Source organism: Terrapene carolina, unplaced genomic scaffold (assembly GCF_002925995.2).
Source record: "Terrapene carolina triunguis isolate 2854851 unplaced genomic scaffold, T_m_triunguis-2.0 Scaffold139, whole genome shotgun sequence".
NCBI lineage: Eukaryota > Metazoa > Chordata > Testudines > Emydidae > Terrapene > Terrapene triunguis.
The window spans coordinates 14445741-14457400 of NW_020664490.1; the positions used below are offsets into that span (position 1 = coordinate 14445741).

Below are 11660 nucleotides of genomic sequence, written 5' to 3' on the forward strand. Positions count from 1 at the left end.
ACTCTTGATTTAAGAGAAGATGAATAGAATGGCTATATGGGCATAATGGGTGGTCTGCAGAAAGTAGTTTAGCTGAAATATGCAGGTTAACTGTAGTTCTAATGTTTTTTTCTTTTCCATGTTAGGCATACATATCACGACACCTTACCTGTCATTGGAGATTTCTTATTCCATAGCAACCAATAAGCAAGCGTGAAACATGAGGACAAATCCCGCCATTCAAGCTGCCATCGACCTCACAGCAGGTGCAGCAGGTAATACTGGAGAGAACTCTCAGAAACTTTGAAAATAGAATCTGATACAAACAAGCTTGTGCTCTTAAAGTAAGTCTCCTCACAAGTGTAAAGACATTAATCTGATTTAGCAATCAGCAGTCATTTAGCAATGATGGTGATTTGTCATATTGGCACTGTTAATAATTGAAAATCTGTACAAGAGGCACATCTTCCACATTTGAAGAAAAATGTTGAGATGAAGGAGGGAACTAACTGACCTAGCCCAGTGTTGCAAACATCTGATAGGTTAATATCACTCCACTGAAACCAATGCCAACAAGTAAATATGTAACTTCTTTCAGACTAATGATTTTCTAAGAGTAGGTCTGAGTACATCTAATGTGTATTTTCATGCTCACATGAGTTTCAAAATGTCAGTCACAAGTAAAGTTTTGCAATAAAGGCAAACACCATGTTCAAGCAAAGTGATTGAGATAATGCTTCAGTCCTAGAAACTCTCTCTAATTGAAAGGGGCAGAAAGCTATCTAAAGGGTTATCTCTTTAATCAACATTCAGAAAGTCTCTTTGGAAGATGAGGAAACATTATGGTATTCTGAATAATGTAACATAAGGTCAGCAGTTCACTCAAGTTGTTCTTCCACTTAGCCACCAATGAAAATATCAGTTTCTCATATCACCTAAAATATGGTTGGTAAGGATGAAACGTAAGGAGAAATAAATTAACTTTAAGTTGTTCTACAAAGAGGATGGAAAATACATATCTATGTACAGTGCCTAACACTGCTGCTGGTGCTCTACTAACAACAAATTCATCACATTAGCCATCTAATCACATCTCTTGCATATTATAATACAGCTACTTCAGGGTATGTCTACACAGCAAAGAAAAAAACCCGGCTAGCCTTGAGCTCCAGCCTGAGCCCAGAAGTCTACACAGTAATTAAACAGCCCCACAGTCCAAGTCGGCTGGCATGGGCCCACCGTGGGCTGTTTAGGTGCTGTGCAGATACAGAGTCAGTATTCGAGGAATGTTCCCTGTATTTGTGCCATGGATCCAAGAGTATTAGCCATGACTCAAATGTTACAAGACACCTGTGATCCAGGGTCTAAATCCAGAGGTCAGTATGAAAGGTGATAGCATGTGGAGAGAAGAGGGGGTGCAGCTGCCATTATCCAGGGATAACACCTCTATAAGAAGGTTGCTGGAGTTTCTACCAGGCTACTGTCCCTTGACTCTGCCCAGGTATACTTGTTTTATATTGGCCTGTGGCTATTCGGTATGTGACAGTTTCCACACAAAGGCCCATTTTGGCTGAGAGGGAGCCTTCTATTTATTTCCCCTGTTATCTCATCCCCATCCTAGAGCAGCCTATTTCTGCTATTTCTTCTACCTTGCTTTTGGGTCCTTGTTGTAGCGATTCACAAGCAAGATCTGCTGCTATCCCAAACAATAGTACAGTGAAATCACTTGTTTTGTTTGTTTTTTTGGTCTGCTTCACTGATGCTCACAGGGTCGAAACAGCAGCAGCGCAAAAACTAACACCTCTAGTCAGCATCAGAGCAGTCAGTCTTCAGACTTGGGAAGATAACTTTGTGAATGAAAGCTAATACAGTGCCATCTTGGCTTTCATGAGGGCTAGGAAACCTAGTTTTCATTTAAAGAGATGTGCCAAAGCTGATGGCATTTCTCCCCCATCTCCCCTTCCTCTCCTCCTCCCCCCAAATTACATCCACTATTCAGGGAAATCTGCCTGTTTTCTGTCAGTAAACAGGTAAGCAGGTTTAAAGGTAGATTATAGTTCTTTGCTCAATTTCCTCTTTTGGTTGCAACTCAAATACTAACTTCAAACAGGATGAAGAAGCGAAAGCCTTTAAACTTCTCAATCACTTTGATACTTAAAATCCTTTATAAAGAGATTGCTCTTGCTTTGCTTATTTGATTAGCTTTATAATCCTCCTCCTTTGTTCTAATAGGCTGCTGTTAATCTTCCTTTCCTTCCTCATCTTCTAGCGTTTTTAAAGATCTCCTTTGTTTTCTCCCTCTTGTTGCAAGCTCACTATGTATGCCTCGCTCTTGTTTTATGACAGGTTTCAGAGTAGCAGCCGTGTTAGTCTGTATCTGTAAAAACGAACAGGAGTACTTGTGGCACCTTAGAGACTAACAAATTTATTAGAGCATAAGCTTTCGTGGGCTACAACCCACTTCTTCGGATGCATATAGAGTGAAACATATATTGAGGATATATATATATATACACACACACACACACACACATACAGAGAGCATGAACAGGTGGGAGTTGTCTTACCAACTCTGAGAGGCCAATTAAGTAAGACAACTCCCACCTATTCATGCTCTGTGTGTGTGTATATATGTGTGTGTATATATAAGTGTGTATATATATATATCCTCAATATATGTTTCACTCTATATGCATCCGAAGAAGTGGGTTGTAGCCCACGAAAGCTTATGCTCTAATAAATTTGTTAGTCTCTAAGGTGCCACAAGTACTCCTCTTGTTTTATGGTGGTTCCTGCTGTGCTCAGCTGGATCTCTGCCATTCAACAGAAGCTGACTTTACAGTGTACTAGGCTAGCAAACCAATTAACAGAAGATGTTGTAGGGATCCAATTATCCAGTCCCTTGTTAAGTGTGTGGCCATGCTTCAGATTTCTCTCTGGAGATGTCTTGCTTGGCTGCTGGGGTAACTTGGCCCTCTGGCCAAAACGAGTCCTTTTCTTCTGGGGTAAATAAATTCTAAACAAAAGTAAAAAAGTACTTTTACCTTCAGTAGGCCACAGTCCTGTGTAGGAGGTGTGTGACACACAAGTCCTTCTCCTTGGTTGAATAGGACTTCTTCTCCCCTTATACCAGGGCCCAAGCTATCCTTGGCGTCTAGGTCTTTCCTGTTGGTAAGCAGGGTTTTCCTAGTTGCCATTAGTTGGCAAGGGTTTTCTAAAGTCTTTCAGCCCTTGCTCAAGAGGGAATTAACTTGGGCCTCTGCCCCTTATCTGAGGGCTCACAAATTCATTGCCCCTTGGTCACAGGAGTTCCTACACCACCTCCAACTCTGGGCTCTAGCCCTGGGACCCTGTACCAGCCATCCATTCTCAACTCACAGTTCCTCGGCTTCAGATTCCTAATGCCATTTCCTATATTCACTTCTCTCCAGGGAAGCCTTCTCTCTGGCCTCTTCCAGCAGTCATCAGCCAAGCTACTTCCAGACAACATTCCTGGCTCCCTCTCAATGAGGAGCCACCCCCGGTTTCTCTCCAGACTCTTCACTGCTCTTTCCCCACCCTCACCCTAGACTGCCTCAGGGGGCTTCAACAGAGCCCATCACAGGCACCTGCCCCAGCTCTCTCAACAGGGAGCCACATCTGCCCCAGCCAGCTTTTGCTGTCCTTAGTTAATCCCTCCCCTAGTGAGTGCAGGAAGTGTCATATCCTGCTTCCAAGCCTGGTTAGCTCTGTAGCCTGCAATCACCTGACCTGGGAGGAAAATGAAGCAGTGTGGGAGCTCAGATTGGAGTTCCTCTGCTCACCCTGTGACACAGGAGGAGCAGCAGCAGTATAATACAAACTGGCTCCACTCAGAGTTTGGGTACTAATGAGAATCACCCCTTCAGAACAAAATGTACCTTCTCCCTGCCTCAAAAACAACTAAAGGTGCTGGATTCACACATTCAGCTTCTTTAGTTTCTTGTACAATCTCTTCACATCATTCAGATCTACTCATCCTTCATCTGATGAGGTGACTGCCTAACACACACAGAATGTTAATTCCACTGGTAACTCTTATTTCACCATCTATTCAATATATGAATTGATGGCCTTGTGTTATGAACGAGTGTCTAAATGTTCTAAATCAAGCATTGATCTTTTTTCATTTGGTACTTCTGTAACTTAAAAAAAAAATGTTGCAAGAGCCAATGTCATTGGTGTCACCAAAGTTGATTGAGTTGGGCCTAATTATGCCAGTGGTGAATTTGTCCCTCTCTGCATATTGCATGTTTTTTGTTTCCCACAAAACAGGCTTTCTTCATTATGTTGCATATTCTCTCACATGATCAGTAAGGGGCTGTTGAATGTTGATACTCTATTTCCTCAGGTGGGACTGCATGTGTGCTAACTGGCCAGCCCTTTGATACAGCTAAGGTGAAGATGCAGACATTTCCCAGCATGTATAAAGGACTCATTGAATGTATTGTGAAGACATATAAACAAGTTGGATTGCGAGGCTTCTATAAAGGGACCACTCCAGCACTTGTAGCCAACATAGCAGAAAACTCAGTCCTGTTCATGTGCTATGGGTTTTGCCAGCAGATTGTGAAGGGAGTTGTTGGATTAGACAGGAAAGCAAAACTGAGGTTAGTAACAGAAATTGTAATCTCCAGAATATTGTACAACTAGCAGTCAAGAGTAAATACAAATGTGCTGTATTTTAAAATGAAGTGCAGTCTCTTTGCCATTATACGGGGTATCATTTTGTCACTGTGCAAGTGATAACTTTATTACACAAGACCTTGTCTCAGCAATTGTGGTATATTTTTCGTAAGAACAGATGGCTGGTCTGTATGGGGTAGTGTCCATTGCCAAAAAACCCAGATTGTGGGAAAGGTGTTGGTTCTTTCAAATGTTTTGGGAGGGAGAAGAGAATTCCATAAGCATCTTTCTTAAATCCCATGCTGTAGTATTTGTGAAGGAAAGGGGCTGAAACTACTGGAGCATTGGCGGCTGTAACTCATGCATCACTAAGAGAGGCTGCATTTTCATCGTCCGTGCACTGCTCCATGGATGGATATCAATGATGGTTCGGGTGGTTTGTGAGATGACTTAGCACTGTCCCAACTATCCTTCCCTCCAGAGCAATGATTATGCTGAATAGCATTCACTTATTCGCTGTAACTCAGTGTTCCGGCTTCACTAATTTGCCATCAAAAAGAGGCGGGGGGAGCTCTTGGTTGTGATTCTGAAAACTGTCTCCCCTTTAATACTTACAAGTTATTGAAAGTAAAACATGAAAAATCAGTGTGTGGGTAAATGGTACCTTTCTTTCCTGTCAGGTTTTAGGAAATGAACCCAGACACTTGTGGATCAAACTTTGGTTTAAGGATATGAGAACATGCTTAGCTTCAGGCAGTTAAAGACAAATTTTATTAGCTGCATTCCATCTGTATATACTTACAATTACCAGAATGAGAAGGTGAAGGAAACTTACTTCTTTTTAGCCCCTACTGATGTAGTGTGTTTAAATATTCTAGTCTTGCCCCATATCTCATCTCCTCTGAACACCAGGTCAGTTTTCTCTTGGTGATAGTCGGCATCAGTTTAGTATATAACTAGTCAGATTGGATTTTGAAATCACTAAAGAGAACACACTAACTATGAAGAAATTATGGGTTAATTGGAGAATAGATGAATATGTAATATCTGATGGGACAGGTGACTAGAACACATAATGATACCAAAGCCAAGTGCCTCCAATCAGCTTTTATTCCCTGGGGTGTTGTACTAAATACAGAATGGTACTATTAACTTTACTGGTTGTGGCTGTTTTTACCCCTAAAAAAAAAAAAAAAAAAAAGTGAGATTTTAGTACTGAGCAGTACAGTGATAACAAAAACTTGTACAGGTTCAAACTCTCACCAGCCAGACATCTCCTTGAATTTTGCTCTTTTTTTACATTTATAAGATGCCCCTATTACTATTATCTAGTTGCATTTACAGCCCAATCATAATACATTGTTAAAGACCACGTTAACTAATGTAATCCAAATAACGCACACCTCTGCCTTGACAAACAAACTCCATTAGACAGCCCCTTGGAAAAAGCCTGGTTAAACAGAGGCCTTGCAGCATGCCCTGCAGATCAGCAAATTTTCTGTTGGATCAATGTGAAGGGATTGAATTCCAGACTTGAGGGCCATCAACCAAGTTTACTCTGTCCCCAGACGTACAATTCAAGAGGCTGTCCGCTTTAGTGTTCCAGCAGTCATAATCATCTCATTCTCTCTTGGACTGAAGAGGGAAACATGAAGAGTAACGAACTGAGGTTAACTTGTGCTTTCTTACCCTCTGATCAGGTTTATATACCCTCCTACACAGGTATTTTGTGGTCTGAGTTTCCCAAAATAAACTTCTATGCTTCTAATTAAAGTTAATTTTTAAAAGTAGTTTTTACACACAGATGCACTTTAATTTACATGAAGTGATGGGGCTTATCTAGCCTGTGTGGCTAGATTAGCACTGTTTAGCTTTGAGACATGGTTATAGTGTGGATATCACAGCAGCAAGAGGAAAAATGTGTTTTCCAGTTGAAAGTACATGTGCTAAAGAGGTCTGTTTGGAGTTTGTTAGGAATGGAAGGGGATAAGGATTTTTAGTCTTAAGTATTCCTATGTCCCCATCAGCATAGTACGTAGGTGTCAAATTCCCTCAGTGATAAATGTTTGCTAAATTATGATCCTAAAATATATATTTGATTTAAACTAAAGAATGATTAACTGCAGACTGAAAGTTAGACACACGTGCTCCCAATTTCAGCTGTTTGCTACCCTAACTTACAACTTACAGAAAATAGACTCACTCTTCCTCCAAGTGTGCCTTGTGTTTGCACATGTATGTAAATACAATGTATTTGTTTCTTGAACTTTCCTAATATACTGTGTACAATACCTGAAACATTAATTGAAAGGTCCTGTACACTGGGTTCATTGCCTCTGATTCCTGTGTATGTAGCTAGTAAAATATACTAAGGAGGACTTCTCTGCATTAGGTATTTTTGCCTCAATATAGCTAGAGCTGTGCTAGCCCTCGTTATTGACAGTGATATAATGCATAACTTTGCATTATTTCAGACTTGTAGCATCTCCCTTTTGAAGATCTCAGATCACTTTCCAAACACTAATGCGTTAAGCTTTGCAACATCTGTGTGAGGTAGGCATTGTCCCTGTTCTGAGATAACAAAACTGAGATGAAGTTACTAGTCCCTTGCTGCAGGAAGTTTGTGGCAGAGCCAACACTAGAAAGATCTACTGATTCCCACTCTTCTGCTATGACCATTAAATCACCTTTGCCTTGCAAGAGACATAAAAACCCTAATGTGGTATCTTTTCAAGGGTGAAGTTACACAAGAGTCAGAAAACTGAGTTATGGTTTCCATAGTAAAAGCCACACTGGATATGTAAAGAAAGTCAATCATGCAAAAATTAGGAATTGCTAAACTTAAGTTGCCTGTGCAGACTTAATTTGGGTCCTGTGAACCATAAAGCAGAGGTACAGTCTTTAATTACATACTTCCCAGCCCCCTAGGATGCCTGCCTTATTCAGTGCACAGGAAGCATGATGCTCACAGAATGAGCAGCTATTCATTATTTTGTTTTATCCTCACTGTTCAATGTATGCCCCCCTGCCTTATTTATTGCATCTACTCAAACTCTGTTCTGAAGACAGAAGGTTCTCACGGACATTTCTATTGTCCTCTCCCCAAAATGTTATCAAAGCACTCACATTTTGTGGAAAAATTGGAAAGAGTCCAGCGGAGGGCAACAAAAATGATTAGGGGTCTGGAGCGCATGACTTATGAGGCGAGGCTGAGGGAACTGGGATTGTTTAGTCTCCAGAAGAGAAGAATGAGGGGGGATTTGATAGCTGCTTTCAACTACCTGAGGGGGGGTTCCAAAGAGGATGGAGCTCGGCTGTTCTCAGTGGTGGCAGATGACAGAACAAGGAGCAATGGTCTCAAGTTGCAGTGGGGGAGGTCTAGGTTGGATATTAGGAAAAACTTTTTCACTAGGAGGGTGGTGAAGCACTGGAATGCGTTACCTAGGGAGGTGTTGGAGTCTCCTTCTTTGGAGGTTTTTAAGGCCCGGCTTGACAAAGCCCTGGCTGGGATGATTTAGTTGGGAATTGGTCCTGCTTTGAGCAGGGGGTTGGACTAGATGACCTCCTGAGGTCCCTTCCAACCCTGATATTCTATGATTCTATGACATACTATTTAATTAATCTTCACAACACCCCTGTGTGGCAAGAGGGGGGTAGTATCCTCATGTCACTGGTGGGGAGCTGAGGCACAGAGGTATGATCAAATGTATCATCTAGTTTTGGGTGCCCAATTTGAATCACCTAGGATGTGATTTTTTTTCAAAGTATCTAGCATTATAATATTCAGAGCTCAGCTCCTCTTGACCTCTGTTGCAGCTTAGAGTGCTCAACACTTCTAGAAATCAGACCCCAGGGTCTTGGGTCAGACCCAGAAAATGAGGAGAACACAACTAGTGACCACTTAAGTGTCTTGCCCAGCATCACACATACAAACTCCGTGACAAAGCCAAGGATAGAAGCCAGTTCTCCAGAGTCATATTGAACTGCCTTAACCATGAGACCATCCATTCTCTTCTTGCAATGTCCTGGCTCATTAACCACACACCTTCCTACTTCTGCAACAAATGAAGTAGGGGTCCTACATCAAATAGCCTCCGTCACTTGACAGCCCGGAGTCATCTCCAAAAGAGGGTGATCCTGTGCATTGAATGAGGCAGGAAACCTCTGGGGAAAAAATAGCATGTAATTAAAGACTCTCATAATACAGAGGTACAAAGGAAGCTAAAATTTAAAATTCCCTGATAAAATTGGAAGCCTTTCATTCTATAGGCTGACTGTGGTATCCAAATCAAGATACTAGGGGTTAAGTCACTGTACTCCAAAGCCAGAAAAATCTCTCATTGAAGTGAATTTAAACAGAAAACAGAGTTTTGGCTCAACTTTTGCAGTGAACTTGCTTCCTTAAATAATTCTCAATTCTGCCATATACTCCCAGCTTAACAATAAATGAAATGATAAATACTACTTAAATACACTTGAATCTAGCATTGTTGGTTTTAAAGACATGTTTGTAGCATGTTAAAAATGCTCAGTACTAGCCCTAAGGCACTTCTGCTCTTTTCATAGATTCAGAAAAAACTGCATCAGTGCATATTTAGAAAACAGAAAAATTCTGCTTAGGCAGCACTCTGACACTTACTACATAATTTAAGATACACTAGATAAGAGCAACATTAATATAGTCAAATTATACTCTCTCTTCCACTTTCCTAGGATCAAATGTTTTTCCATTCCTGGTCAGAGTACAAAGTAACCAATGCTCCGGTTGTGTTCAGTCAACAGGCTCATGGAGTGTCTAATAAAAGCCATAGATGAGCTAAATTATGAAAACACTGGCTTTCACAGTGCTTAAATGTATTTGTGAAGATCCCAAATATAATGAACAGAGGTCCCAGCCTTTTAAATAGCTTCAAAATTACAATTTTTCATCATGAGACAGATGGATTTGGTGTCAGGGAAAACATGGAACTTTCAGATTTCTAAAGAATGTGTGAGGATTTTGCTATTTTTAAAGATCAAAATAAAATCCTTGCAGTAATGCACAGAAAACAAGAGGTCGTAAACCCCTACTCCAGCACCTTCATGCCAGGTAAAAGGACCAGAGCGGCATAAAAGGGCCCCAGATCCAACAGTTGTAATGACAGGAGGATTTCTCCCAGTGCAGGGATTGTGGAAGACAGTTGTAAGATTGCCTTCAGAGGACCCCATCGCAAGCCCTTGTGTGGGAGCATGTTGCGGACAAGAGAGTCTGTGGAGGCTGCTGTAATTTACAGGCCGCTGGGAATCTGGGATTGTGTTACTCCAGGGGATTCTCCAGCTCTGGGAGCATCCCAAGATTGGGGGGGACACAAAGGTGGCTGAAAGCCATCCCAAGTCTATCCCCCATGCCCACACCCTGTCTGTGAGTTCTGTACTGCACCCCATTAGAGGCTCAGCGGAGCAGCTCAGCCATGGTCTTTACATTGTACCCAATTTCTCTGCCATGTCATACAAACTCTGGAAGGAGGGAAGAGTGCCTTAGATCATCCTGCTCATTTTGCTCCACCACAGAACTCCCACTTGCCGACACCAAAGTCTGAGGCTCTGTAGTGACATAATTTTAAACAAAAAAAAAAACAGTTACTCACCTTTCCGTGACTACTGTTCTTTGAGCTGTGTTGCACATGTCCATTCCACTGCATGTGCTACAATTGTTAGAGCAGGAGATGTTCTCTGAGCGCATGATCCTTTGTTGATCACAAGGACATTTTGGTGCCAGTTATCTTTATAAAGGCACTGGCAAAAAAACTGGTAAAGAAGCTGTGGCCTTGTGATACCATGGGTTAGTGAAATCATATAGTCTTGAATGTGAAATTACTAAAATTCACTTCAGGTTTTATTTGATTCATCTAATTGGTTGTGCTTTTTTGTCAGAGAAATGGGAAAGATTATAGTATACTTACATTTATATAGCTGTTGAAGGAGAAGAACTTATTTGAGTTGTATATGAAGATGGCTGGAGCTAGGTGTTAAGTTGGTCACCTCTTTTAAATGATTGCTTTTCCTTTTTTGCACTCCTGTTCAGTTTTTCTTTATTTGATAAAGCTTTCAGGAAATAGATGGGTGCTCTTGCAGTAGGCTACCATGTGACTGAAGAGCAGTGCCCAAGTATCATCTGTAGTTTCTTTGTTACAGTGATCTTCAGAATGCAGCTGCAGGCTCTTTTGCTTCTGCATTTGCTGCCTTGGTCCTATGTCCCACAGAGCTGGTGAAGTGTCGGTTGCAGACCATGCATGAAATGCAATTATCTGGAAAGATAATACAAGGACACAAGTAAGTATGTAACTTGCTCAATACCACTGAAATCTGTTGATGTTATGCCGATTTTAAAAGTCCATCCTAGCACACGTAAGGTCTAGCTCAGGGGTTGGCAACCTATGGCACACGTGCCATTAAAAATCCTGCCCAGCCCGGCCCGCTCTTCTCCGCCCTCCGCACGCCCCCCTCCCCCCTCTCCCCCCCGCGGGGGCAGGGGACAAGGGGCAGGGGGCAGAAGCTTGGTCCTGCCGGCTCCCCTGCCTCTTCCTGTAGTGTGCTGGGTTCCTGCCTCTCCGTCCCTCCGTCCCTGCCGGCTGATCAGCTGATGGCCCTTGCGAGGGAGGGGGTTGGGAAGGAGCAGAGTCAGCGTGCTCGCTGCTCCCGGCAGAGGCAGAGAAGAAGCGGGGGCAGGACCTTGGGGAAGGGGGGGTGGAATAGGGGCACATCCCCTCCAGCCCCCTGCCCTGAACCCCCCCACACACACACCCAACCCTCTGCCCTGAGCCCCGCACACCCCCCAGGCCTGTGCCCTGAACCCTATGCCCCGCACACACCCCAGGACCCTGTCCTGAGCCCTGTACCCCCCTCATACACACCCAGCCCTCTGCTTGTCTCCTTCATCCCCCCCCCCCACGACCCCAGCCCTGACTCTGGCACTCCTACACATGCCCAGCCCCCCCACATCCTGACTCTTGCACCTTCCCACATCCCCTCCCCAGCACCAAACGGGAGCTCCTGCC

General features: G+C 42.8%; 1 protein-coding gene across 1 annotated transcript in view; it reads left to right on the top strand.

The window, feature by feature from the left end:
• Positions 1 to 105: 105 nt before the first annotated feature.
• Positions 106 to 11660, top strand: part of LOC112122312 (mitochondrial ornithine transporter 1-like) — a 16442-nt gene continuing 4887 nt past the window's right edge. Inside the window, exons 1-3 of the mRNA XM_026653529.2 lie at positions 106 to 254; positions 4349 to 4607; positions 10798 to 10935. Of these exons, the coding sequence (XP_026509314.1) occupies positions 200 to 254; positions 4349 to 4607; positions 10798 to 10935 (452 nt within the window). The 5' untranslated portion in view covers positions 106 to 199. The remainder of the gene's footprint in view (positions 255 to 4348; positions 4608 to 10797; positions 10936 to 11660) is intronic.